We start from the raw sequence: 21029 nt of genomic DNA on the forward strand, positions 1-21029 counted from the left end.
AGAAGATGCACGCAAAACTAGAACATAGGATGCATACAAAACTAGAACAGAAGATGCACGCAAAACTAGAACATAGGATGCATGCAAAACTAGAACATAGAATGCATACAAAACTAGAACATAGAATGCATACAAAACTAGAACATAGGATGCATGCAAAACTAGAACATAGGATGCATACAAAACTAGAACATAGGATGCATACAAAACTAGAACATAGGATGCATGCAAAACTAGAACATAGGATGCACACAAAACTAGAACATAAGATGCACGCAAAACTAGAACATAGGATGCATGCAAAACTAGAACATAGGATGCATGCAAAACTAGAACATAGGATGCATACAAAACTAGAACATAGGATGCATACAAAACTAGAACATAGGATGCATGCAAAACTAGAACATAGGATGCACACAAAACTAGAACATAGGATGCATGCAAAACTAGAACATAGGATGCATGCAAAACTAGAACATAGGATGCACACAAAACTAGAACATAGAATGCATACAAAACTAGAACATAGGATGCACACAAAACTAGAACATAGAATGCATACAAAACTAGAACATAGGATGCATACAAAACTAGAACATAGGATGCATGCAAAACTAGAACATAGGATGCACACAAAACTAGAACATAGGATGCATGCAAAACTAGAACATAGGATGCACGCAAAACTAGAACATAGGATGCATACAAAACTAGAACAGAGGATGCATGCAAAACTAGAACATAGAATGCATACAAAACTAGAACATAGGATGCATGCAAAACTAGAACATAGGATGCACACAAAACTAGAACATAGGATGCACACAAACTAGAACATAAGATGCACGCAAAACTAGAACATAGGATGCATGCAAAACTAGAACATAGGATGCATGCAAAACTAGAACATAGGATGCATGCAAAACTAGAACATAGGATGCATACAAAACTAGAATGACACTCGGTAGAGCACGTACCTTTGCTGGGATGAAGAGTTTACGTTTTGATCCCTCATCTAAGCCGGATCTGGATCGGGACTTTTACCAAAATCTAATCAGCTTGTTCTCGTCGCCGAACCAACTCGGCCACCAAGTTTGTCATCATTCGTCCACAACTTTTCGAGATATCATGCTATATATCATTTTTGGCCCCGTCTCTCAATGGTGAAGAATCGCTTTTAAAATTCTTGGATCCAGATCTTCACTAAATTGAATCCATTCGTCCTTGTCAAACACCCAAGCTGTCCACCAAATCTCGTCTGAATCCGTCCATAACTTTCTGAGATATCTTACTGACAGACAGACAGACGCGAAACCATAACGTCCGTCCATCTTCGGTGGCGGAGCTAAATAACTCACTTTAACATCTGTTTTGTTTTTTATCAGTTACAGTTTATTTTGATAAGTACAACTGTGGATTATTACACTATATTTGATTCGCTGGATTAAAACAAGGAAACTAATGGAAAAAACATTGTCTTGTTCTTATGAATCAAGAAATACTGGGTGACTCAGAGTCGGTGTTCAAGTTAACAAGTTATAGATTTTGCAATAACACATTGTTATGTAATAAAATAACAGGTAGAATATTTGTGCAATATGTTTGGACATTTATCCTGTCAAAGGTGTCTGTTCTATCAACATCTAGACAGACATGTTTATTGCACTCTTTTTATGGCAAACACTGAAAACAAACCATATGGCTAATCAATCTCTTCTTGCTCAAATACTTTGTGATGGATATCGATAAAAGGTATCAGAAATACTGAAATTAATAATCCATTATTCTGTCTTGCCTGACCGCACCAGAAGTGAGCAAACGCCTTTGGTGTGAAATCAGGTGCGTCGTCGGACCGTTGCAAGACGAGTCACTTGGGAAGTTGGGGGAGCAGACAGGAAGCTACGGCGATACTTGTGAAGATGGATGGAACGTCCGACGCGTCTTGGTCCCTGTCACGCTGCATCATACATTCCGACACTACCAGTCGCATCTCTCGAGAGGAGTCGCCACGCAGGGAAAGCACTGCACATATGTGCTCTTCTCTACAAGGCAGAGGACATTTTCATTAGAAATCATCAAAAGTGACGGAAATTTGATACAAACAAAAAAATGAAGAGAACAATCTCTCCCAGATAGGCCATGTCTGGCGTACATATACAGAACGAGTCTCGGAATGGTATTCGGACATGGCTAAGCATCATCATCGTCCACAGGTTGCACAGCTGCGCTCCCAGGTACCTCCAGCTTCAGATGTGTCAAAATGAAATACGAACTCCGACCTCAGTTGTTATACGTAAAACACAGAGAACCGCCCACTGAATAAAGAAGTGTCAGATCTGCTGATTCCCAAAAGTAAGGAAATATGCAAGTTAATAATAAAATCACAAACATTTATTTTATTTATCTTCCTGTTTCACACTTTCACCGTTTGTAGAAAATTTTGGTGAATATCGGACGTGTCACTCCTTCCTCCTTCAGTACAACCACAGGTTCATTTCGTACAGGAGCATTAGGCCCTAATGTACACAAAGGTGGAAAAACTTGAAACAAGCCGATTCTTTCAGGATACATTTATTATAATATATCAAATCAAATAATAAGGTCCCAGAGAATCACAATTGTGGAAACCTCAGAATTCAAGATGGCCACCGCGGCAATGACAAATAACTCGTAACTCAATTACTAGTGTTCATAGAAAGGTGTCTTTTGTGTCTATCCCATGTTTCCGGGTGTCGGGAATCAAATGGAATGCATACAATAAATATTTTAACAAAAATACACAGAAAATTGACAAATGAGCAACGTGAGTCACCATCATACTAAAATACATCATTTGTGTCTGTCCGTCTGTCTGATGAATATTTGACGCCAATACATTCCGTCCTTACTTATCCAATCTCAACCAAACTTGACAGGATGACTAAGGGTTACACAATGAAGGTTGTAGCGCATTCATTTGCCCCCCCCCCCCACTCCCCAAGGGGGTTTTCTCCCCCGAGCGGGTTTCACCGCCATTGCCGTCAATGGGGTTGCACGTTGAGGTGTATATCAATGTAAAATTAGCTTTATCGTGGCGTTTTTCCAAAGACGCTTTTAATAACAAAATTAATGATAATCGCATATTGTTAATGTTATGACAAAACAATATTAATACTCATAATATCTCACCTCCCCAAGGCCTTTTTCCTGCAGTGATCACATGTATAAATAGCTTATATTTATAATGGCGTTTCCATGGGAGCAACGGCTTCTACAGGATTTTCAATATATTTGAAAAATCTTCGATTATCGCAAGTAATAAGACCTGGTTGATCGAGCAAGAAACAATCGAGTTTGAGAACGCTGGTGTTATGATCAAGCAAGATGCTGACCATTGTCTAATATCGATTGTAATATTGCATAATATCAATTGTAATATTGTCTAATATCAATTGTAATATTGTATAATATCAATTGTAATATTGTATAATATCAATTGTAATATTGTATAATATCAATTGTAATATTGCATAATATCAATTGTAATATTGTATAATATCAATTGTAATATTGTATAATATCTATTGTAATATTGTATAATATCAATTGTAATATTGTAAAATATCAATTGTAATATTGCATAATATCAATTGTAATATTGCATAATATCAATTGTAATATTGTATAATATCAATTGTAATATTGCATAATATCAATTGTAATATTGTATAATATCAATTGTAATATTGTATAATATCAATTGTAATATTGCATAATATCAATTGTAATATTGTATAATATCAATTGTAATATTGTATAATATCAATTGTAATATTGTAAAATATAAATTGTAATATTGTACAATATCAATTGTAATATTGCATAATATCAATTGTAATATTGTCTAATATCAATTGTAATATTGTATAATATCAATTGTAACATTGTATAATATCAATTGTAACATTGTATAATATCAATTGTAATATTGTATAATATCAATTGTAATATTGTATAATATCAATTGCAATATTGTATAATATCAATTGTAATATTGTATAATCTCAATTGTAATATTGCATAATATCAATTGTAATATTGTATAATATCAATTGTAATATTGTACAATATCAATTGTAATATTGCCTAATATCAATTGTAATATTGTATAATATCAATTGTAACATTGTATAATATTAATTGTAACATTGTATAATATCAATTGTAATATTGTATAATATCAATTGTAATATTGTATAATATCAATTGTAATATTGTATAATATCAATTGTAATATTGTATAATATCAATTGTAATATTGTATAATATCAATTGTAATATTGTATAATATCAATTGTAATATTGTATAATATCAATTGTAATATTGTATAATATCAATTGTAATATTGTATAATATCAATTGTAATATTGTATAATATCAATTGTAATATTGCATAATATCAATTGTAATATTGCATAATATCAATTGTAATATTGTCTAATATCAATTGTAATATTGTATAATATCAATTGTAATATTGTATAATATCAATTGTAATCTATATATATAAAACACAGTTTGTGTGTGTGTAATGTTACCGATAGACTCCTAAACGGAGAGGCTCACGTGCTTGATATTTGGCATAGGCATGGCCATTGAGCCTGGGAAGAACATGGCCTACCGAAAAATATTTGATGAGATCCATATTTTTTATTCATATTTACCTCAGCGCATTTCAGCGAGGAATATTATACACGGAATCTGAGCCGGTGGCAGAGCAGCGCGCTGATTCGCTCAGAGCGATCACGTGATGTTCCATCATTGCCGCCATAAACTCACAGTTATGCGTTCGCACGTAATTCAGAGCGAAAAGCGATTGCGTTTTTTCACATTTCAGCGAGGAACATTGCCATTCACACCACATAGGTTTTTTTTCCTTTCATCTTTAGATCCATATTTATTTTCAGCGAGGAATATTATACACGGAATCTGAGCCGGTGGCAGAGCAGCGCGCTGATTCGCTCAGAGCGATCACGTGATGTTCCATCCTTGCCGCCATAAACTCACAGTTACGCGTTCGCACGTAATTCAGAGCGAAAAGCTATTGCGTTTTTTCACTTTTCAGCGAGGAACATTTCCATTCACACCACATAGGTTTTTTTTTCTTTCATCTTTAGATCCATATTTTTTGCCATCACGTAGCGCATTATGGCTCGCTCGAGCTCGAGTTAGCCAATCACCTGGGAGCATGAGGCCACGTTGGCCACACCCACGACACGACGCAGAGTTGCAATCTTGCATTTGCGTCGTTTGTTACCACGTGTAAACGTAAAAATGAAAAAAATTGAATTTGTCTACGAGTGAGTGACTGGAAGACTGACTGTGATAAAGGCAATGGCACCGGAGAAAAGACATTTTTTGTCGCGTTCAACCTCCCGAGCAAGGAAAATCGCTGATCGGAGACTCCATGAAACCGATGAAGTTACTTTTCACCATCGACAAGCCAATCAAGAACGTGTCTCTAGATTCAGACAGCAAGAGACAGAAGAGGAGACAGAGGCACGTCTAAACGCCAATCAACAACGTCTGGCGAGGGTCAGACAGCGAGAGACAGAAGATCCAGAAGAAGAACAGAAGACAGACAGAAGTCAGACAGAAGACAGAAGTCAGAGACAGAAGGCATCTCCTCTATGGTCAAAAGTGACGAAGTTGAAACTTTGCACAAACATGCGTGTCACCCTTCATGGAGATGTAGCCGCAGGCGCCTTTTCAGCGAAGCTGTTACAAATCGGAAACGGAGATTTGGAGACGTGCCCTGAAGATGGAGTGGACATCGTACCATGCGGCAACAATGTCACCACGGCTGACGAACTCAAGGCGAACGTCTTCCCCAACATCCCCGCCAACTACCGAAATCACTCCTGGCTCTGTGAAAGGGCAATTCTAGCCCCAAAGAACGATGCAGTGGACAAAATCAATTTGGATCTTCTGCAGACTATTCCTGGGGATCTAAGAACTTACCGATCTGTCGACTCAATCCAAAACGACCACGAGACTGTCCATTACCCGGTAGAGTTCCTCAATTCGCTACAGCCTCCGGGTGTGCCTCCCCACATACTCCATCTAAAGGAAGGTGCTCCAATCATGCTCCTGAGAAATATCGATCCTCCAAAACTGTGCAACGGCACACGACTGGCTATCAAAAAGTTGATGTCTCACGTAATTGAGGCCAACATACTTACGGGAAACTATAGCGGGGAACAGGTCTTCATTCCGAGGATACCAATCATACCATCTGATCTGCCATTCGAGTTCAAAAGGCTCCAATTCCCCGTACGGCTCAGCTTTGCCATGACCATCAACAAGGCGCAAGGACAATCTCTCAAGGTGGTCGGACTGAACCTTGATTCCCCGGGCTTCTCCCATGGCCAACTATACGTAGGATGTAGTCGGGTAGGACAAGAGAACAATCTATACATCCTATCCGAACAAGGAAAGACAAAGAACATTGTTTACAAGGAAGCACTGCGTAATTAACGACGTGTCTGGTGTGTTGTGATGATTGTGAGAATATCGATTCTGATTCTGATTCTGATCTGATTTTTATGTGTATTTATGTGTATTTTATGTGATTTTATGTATTTATGTGTATAAAAAAAAAACACACAAAAAAAGGCACGAAGGAAAATAGTTAATTACTCCGACACATTTAGCTGCGGTGATTGAAAAATCACCGGACAATTGTTGCTGTTTTGATGCTTTTACATTGCTGTTTTGATGCTTTTTCACTGCTGTTTTGATGCTTTTTCACAGCTGTTCTGATGCTTTTTCACTGCTGTTTTGATGCTTTTTCACAGCTGTTCTGATGCTTTTTTGCCGTTTTTAAAATATAAAAATCTCATTTCAAAAAAAAAAAATCCAAAACAATCTCACAATGATGACATATAATTCACAGAAAACGTTGAAGCAACTGCGTAATATTGCGGTGATGTTTAACTCTGAGTGAGAATAGTTCTAAATTTTAAAAACTTTCATCTGATATTTGTGATTTATTTCAAACAAACTGTATTTCCCATCTACACGGCCATGTATTCCTATTAACGTTATGTAAAGTACTTAAATTGTGTGGATTACATCATTTGTGGATGTGATCAATTGCCAGTAACCATCTATATCCCTCCCCTCCCGTTCCCTCCTCCCCTTCCCCCTCCACCCTACCCACTCCCCTTTCCCCTCCCTTTCCCCCCTACCCCTCCCTTTCCCCCTACCCCTCCCTTTCCCCCATACCCCTTCCTTTCCCCCCTACCTCTTCCCCTCCCCCCTCCCCCTCCCTCCTACCCTGCCCCCTCCCTTTTCCCTCCACCCTACCCTCTCCCCTTCCCCCATCCCCTCCCCCCACTCTCCTCCCCTCCCCCCCATTCCCCTCCCCTCCCCTTCCCCCTCCCCCTCCCCTCCCCCACGCGGCAATGCTGGGTACTTCTGCGAGTATTGTATAATATCAATTGTAATATTGTATAATATCAATTGCAATCTACTATATGAGAGATGTCTGTCTGTCTGTCTGTCTGTCTGTGTGTCGCCATTTTTCTCAGAGATGGCTGAACGGATCTTCGTCAAACTTTCAGAGTTTCATCAGTGAGTGCCTGGGAGTGTTTTAGGCAAAAAAAAAAAAAAAAAGGATCTATAGTGCCGAAGCTTTTTAAAATTAATGACAGTTATATACGAGTACACATTCGCATAAATAAATACAAAACAATCACCAGAGATTTGAACACAAATAAATCAAACAATTCTGGAAGTGTACGAAGTTGGTAGTACGGCTTCTTCTTCTTCCTGTTCAGCATCACACTTAACGCAGAAACGGTATGAACGCCACATTCACCAGCATATATTCAACGAAAAGGTGATGAACCCCCTTCCTCTCCTGCCTCCTCTCCCTCCCCCCTTCTCCCCCATCCCTCCCCTCTTCCCCCCCCCCCCCCACCCACCCCTCCCCCACCCGGCAATGCCAAGTACTTCTGCTAGTATTGTATAATATCAATTGTAATATTGTATATCAATTGTAATGGATCTTGCAGATACAGAGGGAAGGCCTGCTCTGGCGGCTACAGACAAGGACCTATTGGTGATGCTCATGGCGCAGGTGTCACCAAGGATGGACGTCATATGTTGTGCCATACAAATCCAATACTCAGTCTTGGCAGACAGATAGGATACATTTGGCAGACTAAAACAGACAAGGAAGTTGCATCTGAGAAGGTGCTACGGATGGTGTCTCGTGGGTGCAAGACAAGGTGTGAGAAGGCACATGGCTGCAGGAGAGCAGGCATTCGCTACACACCTATGTGTCGCCAATGTTGTGACCGGACATGCAAGAATGTTCCTGCAGAGCAAAAATCCGGCCGAATCTGTGTAATCCTATGACTCAGGTGTTAGTCTGCATTGTTCAGTAGTAGTCATGCTCATGATTGATGTAGGTACCTCTAAATTCAGATTCTACTCGTATAAACGTTTTTCAGGGGTTAAGCGATCACCTGTGTGCATACGTCTGCATTTAAAAACATCATTTTCTCAGCAACCTTTGGTCTGATTGACACGAAATTTTCGCCATAAGAGCAACTCCTCCTGTATAATTAGTTATAATTATGACGTCATAGGTCACGTGGTAGAGGTGCCATCTTGGAAAAAGCGAAAAATGTTGCACCTCTGCATCTCCGAAACTGCTCCATGGAAAAAAATGAAACGTGGCTCATTGTAAAGAACTCCACATGAGGAATAAGTGTTGTTAACAATGACGTCATTGGTCCCTTAGTTATGACGTCATGATTCGACAAGTACAATGCATGGTCTGATCAGTTTTAATTTTTTTAGTGTGATGTATACACAACAATTATGTTGGAGAATGTAAATTTTATGATGTCGTCAGTCACGTAGTATGGCAGCCATATTGGATCAAAGAAAAAACCCTTAAAAAAAAACAGAAGAGTTGGCTCGCAACAAGTTGACTGCGCGGGATAAGTATTCTTTGAATACCATGTAGTTTTGGCGGCCATTTTGAATTTATATTTAATCCTGTTGCTCAAATCTCCATTTCGTGCATTCTATTCGATTCCCCACATCCAAAACATGGATATTAGACACCAAAAACATCTTTCTATGACACTTAGTTCCTCAGTAATGATATTTTCATTATTTCTCCATTATTTGGTGGCCATTTTTTTATTGATGTCCATTTTATATTTCTCTCAAATCTTTATTGTGTGCATAGCATTCGATTAATGACAATCAAAAACATGGGAAAGACACCAAAAACACCTTTCGATGAATACTAGTAACCGAGATGAGTTTTTTTTTTTTAATGATTTGCCATCGCTGCGGTAGCCATCTTGAATTTTGAGGTTTCCACAATTGTGGTTTTCTGGGACTCTTGGTATGTGATTTCATACAGTATAATAAATGTGTCCTGAAAAGAATCAGCTTGTTTTGAAAAATTTCCACCTTTAATCGAATGCTCCTGGACTAATTGGGACATTGCGGTGTATCGGTCGGCCCTACGGTGCCGTTCCAAGACACTGGTGGTAATCAGGATTATGAGCTGTTTAGGATTAGGTTCAATATTTTCAACCTTGTCCTCAACAATCCCAAAACATTGCACTCTGGCACGATCGATGTGTCATTCCCGTAGATGCAGGGAACCTCTCACCGTGGTATATCATGGTATTCAAGCCGGTCGTGTTGTGTTCTCGCAAATGTCAAAAGACACCTTCATAAAGCACAAACTGCTTTGTAGTGTGGTAAAAATATACACCTGTACGTTGATCATTTAAAATGTGTGTGTGTGTGCTGTCCCACGAGACGAAGCCGTACCTGATGTCTGGATAACGGTTGATCAGACTGGATATATCAAGACAGAGCATGGATGTGTCTTTGAGGCTGATGATCTCTCCCAATGCAGGAATAACATCACTTCGAGATTCTTCCTCAAGCAAACCATCCTGCATTTTAACACGTCAGGTTTGATTAATTTTGTAAACATATTTCATCATGAATTATTGAGTGAAAGAAAAACAAACAAAGAAACAACATCACTTGTGCAAGTCAACTTTCATGGAACAGTTTGTCAGAAAGATAACAAATCCTGAATTGCGGATAAATCTTTCAAACCTTGTGGTGTCCATTATTTCATACTTTCTGAGTTTCTCTTAAAATAATTTCATTGAATGGGAATCAAAAGGTTTTTTTCGGATGTGTTTGAGGTGTGCGGATGTGTTCAGTGTAGGAGCTGCGCTTTCCGCACAGCAACCACACCAAGGTGTGCGGTTGTGCTCAGTGTAGGAGCTCCACTTCCTGCACAGCAACTACACCAAGGTGTGCGGATGTGTTCAGTGTAGGAGCTCCACTTCCTGCACAGCAACCACACCAAGGTGTGCGGATGTGTTCAGTGTAGGAGCTCCACTTCCTGCACAGCAACCACACCAAGGTGTGTGGATGTGTTCAGTGTAGGAGCTCCACTTCCTGCACAGCAACCACACCAAGGTGTGCGGATGTGTTCAGTGTAGGAGCTGCACTGTCTGCACAGCAACCACACCGAGATGGACAAATGGTGTAACTCTGTGTCCACAAATATTGGATAAGACAGACACTTACAATCCGCATTGGCAGAACAATTTATTTATTTTTTTGTCGACAAAATCGAGGCTCGTGGAAGAGCGTGCTGACAACGTAAAATGACAATAAAGAAATGGGGGCAACGGATGGACAGAACAAGCAAGGGATAAGTGCATGAATCGGAAGCGAGGCACGAGAGGAGGGAAGGAAATAGCGTAAACGACAAGTAAGCGTGTTGAGTTAACTACAGTTAATGGGGGTATAAAAGTGTGTGAATAGGGATGAGATGGGAGTGCAGCACTTGTTGAAGCTCTGGAGAAATGCAATGGAAGGGTCTCCAGAATGGGAGACCACCACAGACAATGGGAGACCACCACAGAGACCACAGGAGACAGACCACAGACCACACCACTCCAGTTCCACAAATGGGAGAAAAAAGTGACAAATAATAGTGGAGGTGTGCAGAAAACCTGGAATTTTTTCATATAACCAGGATGGGGTTACTGGAAGAATGTGCACATCCTGGTGTAGCTGGGTCTTGGGGCTGAGAGAGAGCAGGAGGCATTATGGATGAAATCAACAGGACAATGATCGATTTACGCTAAGCACTGTGGGTAACAAGGAGAAGCTGACGTTGACCTTCTTTTGCTCCAACAAAAGGTTAACGCCCAAAACATCAGCTTCTCCTTGTTACCCATGGCGGTTAGCATAAATCAATCAACGTTCTGTTGATTTCATACATTGTTATACCCGTCGTCCAATCCAGATCAAAACCAGCAAGACTACCTTTTCATTCTACATTGATAGAGTGAGAGCTTGATTAGTGGAGATGTTACGGATTCGTCACTTCCGTTGTTGTGGTTTTCATCCACTGTAAACATTTTTGATTCCATGTACTATTATTGTTTTCAAAAGGTTTATTGTTTATGAACTGTTTTCAAAAGGTGAAAAAGTTAGAGTTAAAAGAAACCGGATCGGGAACCGGACGACGACGAAGAGGAAGAGGGAAAAGAAGGCGGAGCGAGTGAGTCGGACAAGAAGGAGCCGACCTACTTGCGGTCTGGAGCGAACATTGGCGAGCAAGAGTCACGAGTGAACTTTGGGTTTCCCAGGAAAGGGATTCCTGCGACAGAGTTGTTATCGCTGTGAAAGATTCACCTGCGTGTCAGGTTTTGCGATTGATTCCAAAGAGAATCCTCGTCGTGCCGTTACGTCTCGAGTATGGGCCGTCGGCCATTTTGACTCATGCGCTTTGTGCGTCGAGCAAGGTTTCTTTGCTTCGCTTCAGCCGTTCTCACCGCATTCAGACGTTTATCTGGTGTGTGTGTGTGTGCAAAGCGGATTTTGAAGGTAAATCTGAGGTTCGCCGACTGTGAGCCGTGAAACGTCCATACCCGAGGGTGTGATTTCCCAGTCGCCTGGAGGGTGCCTTTGGATTTCCCAGTCTCCTTGAGGGCGCATTGGTGCAGCTTTGGCCGTGTGGCTGTGACCGTCATCCGAACGGGATTCTGGTCTCGATTAGACATCGTGCTGACGATCGCTGGAGCGGATCGACTTTGGCTTGAAGCCGGGATCGACTTCGGCTTAAAACCGGAATCAACTTTGGTTTGAAGCAGGGAAAGAGACATTGGGAATGTTTTTGGTTCACTCACTTGGAGCACAGTGAGTTATATGTTACGAAACTGATGGTACCATCATAGGATATATGTTGATTGTACTTTTGATTACTATTATTGTTGTACTGTTATTCTTGTGTGATCTTAATACAATATTTGTTTGTTGGTAACAATTGGTGTGACTTCACCAGTGATCTTTGACATACAGAATAACACATTTTTCTGCCATGACTCTTCTCGGGGCTCAGAGGTACACTGTGACCAGGGGGTTGGGGAGGAGCACGTAACAGAGAGGACATTCATACCTCAGACAACAACAACAACAACAACAACATGCATTTTAAAGGCCATTTTCCCTGCTAGAGCAGGGGTTAGCCTTGCGGTCCCCATGACTATCTTCTCCATCTTGCCCTATTTTCTGCATCTCTCCTTGTTAACCCCCTTGCCCGCATTTCTTCTTCCACCATCTTTGGCCAAGTCTTTCTCGGTCTTCCCCGTCCTCTACTTCCTTCTACATTCATTTCCATCACTCTTCTCAACCAGTCACTTTCATCCTTCCTCAACACATGACCAAACCATCTCAACCTGTTCCTCTTCACAACATCAATCACAGGCTCTATTCCCATACCTCAGACATACCTCAGAGTCATACCTCAGACAGATGTTGGAAAAGCTGTTTCAATTGTTTTCCTTCACATTCCATCTTGTCTGCTGCCTCTTGGCGTTCCTCTTGAGAGCGCAAGGTGACTCTCCGCTGCACAATAGCATGCACGTACTCGTGCAAGATGCGTCGATGGGCTTGTTGAGTCAGTTCCTGTCTCACAGGAGAACATACGTGTTACACAAGTGGTCATTTTTTATCATAGTGCTGTGTCTAAAATTGTGAAGGAAAACACTTTCTTGTTCCATAAACAAAATAAAGTGGATGAAAACCCCGATACTGGTCGAAAGATGGCGTTACACAACAGAAGGATTAGACTTCCCAAAATCCAGCCGGAAAGTACGAAGGATCTTACGAAACCTTGCAGGGGTGTTCCCATCAGTTAGGGTTATACCCCACCTAGAGTTGGTCCAAATGCCATTGCCACGAGGATAATTGGCAATTCCAAAGTTCCCATGGCCAAAACCACCGGACACCTTGTGCTTAGACAACTCCACAATGCAATGTCTGTCTGTGAATGCCAAACCACACTATGTACACTCTTGTCCGTTTGTTGGGGAGGTAAACAGATGGCGAAGTCGGGAAGTAAGGAAAAACGGTAGGAACCCAAATTCCTTAAACATCTTGGGGACAGGGCCAAGGTTATTTGTCAAATTTCTTCTCCAATGTATGTGCAACTGGCATTACTCCCAACAAATGGAAGACTGCAAAGGTCATTGCCATTTTGAAACTGGGAAAACATGCTGATGATCCTGGAAACTATCGGCCTATTCCCCTAATTAGTTCCTGCTATAAACTATTGGAAAGGCTTCTCTTGGAACAGCTAAGGCCCATCCTCAAGCAAGTCATCCCACAAGTTCTGGTGGGTTTTAGGCCGGGCTGCAAATGCTGTGACCGGTTCTTGGCACGAACTAGCCACATCGAAGCTGGACTCCACGAAGGCTGAACAAGCATCGACCTTCGTCGACCTGTCTTCCGACTACCATTCCGTTTGTAGGAAATACCTGCTCCTCAAACTAGCCGAGGCCCTCAAGTGTAGGACTACTATTCGGCTTGTTGGTAACATGCTGAGCGGCAGGAAGTTTCATGTACATCTTGTTGATAATACAATACGTTTGAAAACATTAAAGAATGGTCTCCCACAAACATCTGTCCGAGCACCTGTCCTTTATCACCTGTACACCAGCGATATCCCACCAACAGCATGTTGCAAATATATTTATGCAGATGACATCTGTCTGGTAATTCAGGTGCCAAGGCTGGAAGATGCCAACATGATTCTTGAAGAATATCTCAAGATCATGGAGAAGAAAACGAAATGCCACGAAAATGGTCGTCTCTGCATTCCAACTAAATAACTATGAGGTATCTAAAACATTCAGTGTGAAGTTCTGTGGCAAAACGTTGACCCATTAACAACAACAACATGCATTTTAAGGCCATTTTCACTGCTAGAGCTGGGGTAAGCCTTGCGGTCCCCATGACAATCTTCTCCATTTTGCCCTATTTTCTGCATCTCCCCTTGATAACCACATTATCCTCATTCATTTCTGCACCGCATTTCTTCTTCCACCATCTTTGGCCAAGTCTTTCTCGGTCTTCCCCGTCCTCTACTTCCTTCTACATTCATTTCCATCACTCTTCTCAACCAGTCACTTTCATCCTTCCTCAACACATGACCAAACCATCTCAACCTGTTCCTCTTCACAGCATCAATCACAGGCTCTATTCCCATCATCTTTCGCAATTCATCATTTGTCTTCCTCTCTCTCAACGATACTCCACACATCCACCGAACCATTCACATTTCCACCCTTTCCAGCCTTCGTTGCTGCTCTACGTTCAATTAACATACAACAAAATATCAAAGAGTAACTCTTAATCGTAACATCCTTAGCTTCACAAAATGTGGACAATTCTCAAAGCAAGGATTAACATCGTACAAAACCTGGTGGGTACCTCTTGTGGATGTGACTCGCAGACACTTGGGACAGCAGCACTCGCATCAGTCTACTCCACGACGGAGTACGAGTACTGCCTGGTGCAACACCTGACACAACAAGCGTGTGGACGTACAGCTCAATGAAATCAATCAGTGGGACTATGAAATCAACACCTGTCCAGGAGGGATGCAGCTGTATCGAGAGAGTGCTCCAAGATGCTGGGCAACCCAGAGCTCCCGATCGTTGAAATCATAAACCCACCACAACCGAATCATCTAAGATCGAGGGAAGTGTTTCTGGATACATGAATAAGGCCTCTGCTCTATGTAAAGGGCAGCCTTTCTGGATACATGAAACACTCAGTGACATGTGTGGCTGACTTGTGAGGTTCCCAACAAGGAACTAGTTGACCCCACGACTGAGCTACCTGGCTCCCAGATACCAAGAAGACTTGCAACTGCTTCCTTCACAAATGGGGGATGAAAGATGCTCGGTTCTGTGTATGTGGGGCAATTCAATCAGTCCTGCATATTGCCTGAGACTGCCCCCGACATTCTTATGAAGGGAATACTCGTATAACGGACATCCACATGATTTCACCAAATACTTGCTGTTAAAGGTGTGCACAGAGGGAGCTGCAGATGGAGGAAATGTTGAGTTGGATCTCGGAGATGGCGTGAAGCTGGAAGGTGTGAAAACATTTTGCTACCTAGGAGACATGCTGAATGGAGAAGGTGGATCAGACACGGCAACGGTTGCTCGAGTGAGATGTGCATGGAAGAAGTTTCGGGAACTGAGTGACGTGCTGACGAGGAGGGGAGTGTCGTTGAAGCTGAAGGGAAAGGTGTGTGCTGCATGTGTGAGAAGTGTTATGATTTATGGGAGCGAGACATGGGTAATGAACGTAGAGCAGCAACGAAGGCTGGAAAGGGTGGAAATGCGAATGGTTCGGTGGATGTGCGGAATATCGTTGAGAGAGAGGAAGACAAATGATGAATTGCGAAAGATGATGGGAATAGAGCCTGTGATTGATGCTGTGAAGAGGAACAGGTTGAGATGGTTTGGTCATGTGTTGAGGAAGGATGAAAGTGACTGGTTGAGAAGAGTGATGGAAATGAATGTAGAAGGAAGTAGAGGACGGGGAAGACCGAGAAAGACTTGGCTAAAGATGGTGGAAGAAGAAATGCGGGCAAGGGGGTTAACAAGGAGAGATGCAGAAAAGAGCACAGAATGGAGAAGATTGTCATGGGGACCGCAAGGCTAACCCCCGCTCTTGCAGGGAAAATGGCCTTAAAATACCTGTTGTTGTTGTTGTTTCAAAGCTACCATGGGGTAGATATCCACAAATGCATGTTAGTATAATGAATAGCCAGCTTAATCCTCACTCCAAAGGCAACACCTTTACAATGTAGCGCCTTGCCTGCAGAGCAACACGACAGTTTGTAATTGCACCGGGAATCAAAATCAGAATTGACAGCTCAAAAGTGAGTATGCTTCCGGGCTGACAGGAAGGCCTACAGCAAAATACACTCACGTCTAAGCTGTCTAGCCTGGGTTCGAATCCTGACGCAACTATAAACTGTCACAGGTGATTCAGCAATGTGTGCCACCCCTGGACGGACATCAAATGGGTGTCCCCCGTGCCAGAATTTGTTGGTGGACATTAAGATCCCACGGTGTCGTTTACAAAGAGTAGGTAAGGCATCACCGGCACCATGTACAAATTACCAATTCCTGCCCTAACCAGTAGGGGGCACTGCATCAGCGGCACAGCCACACCCTCGGCCAACGATACACACATCCTTGTGCTGCATACCAACAAAGAAGTCAAAGTAGTACGTACGCTACTTCCAGCAACAGAGTTAGGTGAGGGCCAGAAATAAATAAAACCGTTAACTTCTCACATTGATGATCTGACAACAAGTGGCAAATTACAAATGGCGTCGTTTTAAACGATGTGGATTTGTAAGATGGAATGCGTGAGATGTCACCTTCAGGAACGATTTGTTGAGCTTGGAGAAGTCGTTGAAATAATCCTCTATGGTAATGCAGATGGTGTCCATGGCCTTGGAACTGGTCAGCCAAGGCCGTGTCAGGAGCTCCAGAAGGGATGGCTGTGGGTGCAAGTCCAGCAAATGTTTTAGCCCAAATAGACAAGTATGATTCTGGTCATTTCAGCCTCATTTAAATTCCAAAATTGAGGGAAATACCTTTATCGTTTTGACGAAGGGAAAAGGTTCACAGGATAGGATCATTTTGTCTGATTTCAGTACACCTCAATGACCTCATTTATCAATCTATACCTGATGCTGATACCTTGAACATGCTCAACGTAAACAGAAAAACCTTTTTTCCAATCTTGAGTTACAGGAGAAGGACAAATTGAGCGATTCAAAAATATCAAAAAACAGGATTACTGAATCACCTTCGACAAACTGGATGAGAAATGTGAACTGGTATAATATTGTAACGTCTACGGGTCCATACGGGCGACGTTGGGCTTTATCCGAAGATTTCCGAATGGCCTAGTTGGCCGAATCGAACCGTTAGGCAAGAAGCTCTGTTCCCATCGGGCAGAAAAGACCTTCCTCAAGGAATACTATTAAGGTGTTTAATAAAATGATTAATGACGACAATGAAAATCAACAAACAAACACAATAATCACAATTCTACTCCATATTTTATTAAAGGAGTCACAGCTTCTCCGTGAGCCTCGACTCTGTATACAAAAAAGGACACGAGGAGCGAATCTGATTTGGGCCTTGACAGAAACCAAACAGACACTTTTTGAACAAAAAAAAAGTACCTGAGCTGTGGCTACAGATCTGTACGTGACAGGGGGTTGGTCGGGAATGAGGGGTAAATGCAAAAGAACAAGCATTCTGAGTATTGCGCTGCAATACATGTCTCCTACCAAAGTTCCAAGTGCCATAACTTTGTCAAAAATGATCGAATATGCAAATTTATGCACGGTTGATGCTGGTTTTCAAACTTGATCTGAGGTATGCTGAGACACGTGTGTCACGCCTCGCCTCGTTGATAAGCCAGCAAGGTCGCTCCGTGGAGCGGCCTGCACGTATTGCACTGTGTGAATTATATAAATTATTACCAACTCACGGTCTGAGGTACTAGCGATTCAAGAGATATCCATTTTAAAAAATATTTTCGTTTAATTAACGATATCTGCCAAACCACGTGCCCTATCGCAAATTCCAAAAGGACATTTTAGTAGACTGACGTGCTGAACAGATCTGAGAAGTTTCCCCTCGATTGGATCAAAAATGAGGGAGGAGCTCGGTTTTAAAGGTTCATGCTTAAAAACGTCATAACTCTGAAACCATGTGACGCATGACGTCATGCTCGCTGACTTTTTTGTTCGTCATGGGTATGCGATTATGCCTGCAAAGATTGGCCTCGATCTGTTCAGCCATTGTAGAGAAAAAGGGGTTTTCATGTTTTCACGAAACACAATATGGCGGCCGAACCACGTGACCTGTGACGTCATAATTACCATTAAAATATTCTACAGACAGAGTCCCTCCTATGGTTAAAATTTGACCTCAATCGGTCCTATTATTGCAGAGAAATTGGTTTTTAAAGGAAATTAAAACTTAAAATGGCACTGAGTTAAGGATCAGAATTCCCAAAGTTCAAAGCGCCATAACTTTGTCAAAAATGATCGAAACGTCGTGAAATTCGAACTTGACCTGTAAGTTATCATGAGGAAACCATGTGCCAAGTTTGAAATCATTAGCTTTAAGCCTTTCTAAAAAAAAGTCCGGAAAACTGTTCTTTGCGTGACGGACTGACGGACGGAGGGACGGCGTGCAAACCTATAGTCCCCTCCGGTGTACACCGGTCTAGGCCATGGGGCATACCATTAAAATCCACTTTTTCGTGCAACAGGAATGTGGATTACTTGATTTATTCATGAAAATCAGCAAAATATTCGTTCCATTCGATATAATAATGTCCCCAATAAATATACCTGCACATTAAAATATAAATAAAGAAAGAATTTCGATAAAAAAATCAGGTTTAAAATTCGCGGACAAGGTTGTTCACGTGATAAATTCAGCGAATGAGCGCTCCAGATACGTCAGGTGCCGTAATTGGCCAATCACGCAGCTCATACTAAGCTCCGTTCGGTAGCTGACAAACCAAGATGGCGACGCCCATTGCTTCGGCAGTGACAGGAAAACCTGTTCAATTTTCGTCCAAATTTTGCGTGATGCATGTTGTCCATAAAACTAAAAGCAATTTCATTCAATTCAATGATAAAAACTGGGCCCGCTTTGTTGAATTTGCGAGTAAATGGTTGCTCTATGACTGTAAAGAACGCGATTTACTGGCCGACTGTGCGGTAAAGCTGGGGCTTGATTTTGCCGATACACAATCCTGCATTGAAGCCAAACCAGAAAATCCCAACATTGGCTACCATTATGATTGTTCACGTCGCTTTTGTGACATCAGTAAAGTGAACAGGCTGAAGGAGAAAAAGACCGAAACATCGACATCTCATGGTAAGTTAATATGATTATGTAGTAATTTTTTTAGTAAGCTTTAAGTTTAGCCAAAAGTTTCAATTGTTCTGCAAACATAGACATGATCATGATGATAGAATCTGATCGTGATGATAGAATTCACATTACATTGCCATATATCATGATCAAATAAATCATCATGCTTGATTCAAGCAAGTTAGTAACAAGTTCCGGAAGATTTGGAGTTGGCCTTAGAAGAGTAGTATCTTCAAATTCAATTGACAAATGTACAGCAGACTCAGCAAGTCATGCATGATGAAATGTACATTTTATGATTTTGTTTATCTATTTCAAGACTACAATTTATAATACAAATCGTACTATTGCAAGCATGCTCTTTTACTTTAGTAATAGTATCATGATATGTGGGGATATTGTGGTTTATGTCATCAGGCTCATGTCACACCTCATTACAGTTTTTAGGATCCACAAAGAATTAAGAAATAATTTTGTACATGTAGACTACACATTTTTACTAAATTGTACGGTAGGTACTTCTTACTGTCCTGTAAATGATGGTAATAAAAAGTATGTTTACCTTGTCGGAGAAGTTGTTAAAAAAACCATGATTTGATATTTGTTACTAAAAAAGACAGATGTTTGCAAAATTTAAAACTCTATAATTATAAACAATAAACACATGTTGAGTTTATTTTTATTTTGTATTTTTGTTTTGTTGCTTTTTTGCGCGGTGGTCATGGTCATTAATATTTTTACTAGCAAAGCGTGTACAAATGTATAACAAGGGATGCACCAATAGATTCTTGGGGGGGGGGGGGGGGGGGACATGGAAGTTTTTTGAAGAAAAAAAACGTCACCTACTATTGTATTGAGGCAAAAAAGAAAATTTACTCACTGATCTGAGTAGAAAAACAACAACTGAATATCAATGAAATACATTAGATATGAAAAAATACTTTGCCGTCTTGGTGGCGGAAAAAAAACCCCACTTTGTTTTTAACAGTTCCCGAGAAATCCTTGAAGACGTCGGAGCTATCGACAATTTAAAAAAATAACATGTGGACTTTGTTCTAAACAGTTTCTCAAAAAATCCAGGAAGACGGCGGAGCTATCGACAATTTTTTGTGCACAGTGTGCATGTATACTTTTAAGGTGCAAATGTTTACTTGCACAGTTACTTTGAGTGTGACCGCTATTTTGTCAATGCATGGATGATGCTGCCGGCTTTATTTGGGGCAAATACCAACGTGAGATGGCACAAGTTTTTATTGTTGCATCAAATTGCACGTTCCATCCCATGATATCCTAAAGGCCAAACAAAAATATAATTGTTGTATTATATATATTTTTAAATATATTGTCAGAAAAAATTGGGTATACAAGTAACTGGAAGAAAAAAAATGAAAACAATTGTGTATATTTATGTTTAGACAATAATTCAATGGTTGGTAGGTAGGAAGAAAATAACTACATGTTTCATATTTGTTGAAAAAAAGTTAAATTCTAATCACTCAAAATTTGTTTCTTCCTTCTGTTTAATGCAGATGCCGGGACAGACATGAACGAACTTGACGATGGTCCAGTTGTAGTTAGTGAAAGCAGTGGAGAGCCCAGCAGAAAGAGAATGTTGCGTTCCTCAGATGCAAACAGCAGCCAAAGAGATTGGAGCAGGCGACATATGTTTCCTGAAGAGTGCATTTTCTGCCATAGCA

At 41.0% G+C, this 21029-nt stretch overlaps 1 protein-coding gene across 1 annotated transcript in view; it reads right to left on the reverse strand.

The window, feature by feature from the left end:
• Positions 1-1372: 1372 nt before the first annotated feature.
• LOC137422051 (exocyst complex component 3-like) overlaps positions 1373-21029 on the reverse strand; it is an 88794-nt gene continuing 69137 nt past the window's right edge. Inside the window, exons 13-16 of the mRNA XM_068108755.2 lie at positions 16803-16925; positions 12860-13021; positions 9851-9978; positions 1373-2045 (exon numbers count right to left, since the gene is read on the reverse strand). Of these exons, the coding sequence (XP_067964856.2) occupies positions 1871-2045; positions 9851-9978; positions 12860-13021; positions 16803-16925 (588 nt within the window). The 3' untranslated portion in view covers positions 1373-1870. The remainder of the gene's footprint in view (positions 2046-9850; positions 9979-12859; positions 13022-16802; positions 16926-21029) is intronic.

This window comes from Myxine glutinosa, chromosome 2, assembly GCF_964187855.1.
Source record: "Myxine glutinosa chromosome 2, kmMyxGlut1.1, whole genome shotgun sequence".
Taxonomy (NCBI): domain Eukaryota; kingdom Metazoa; phylum Chordata; class Myxini; order Myxiniformes; family Myxinidae; genus Myxine; species Myxine glutinosa.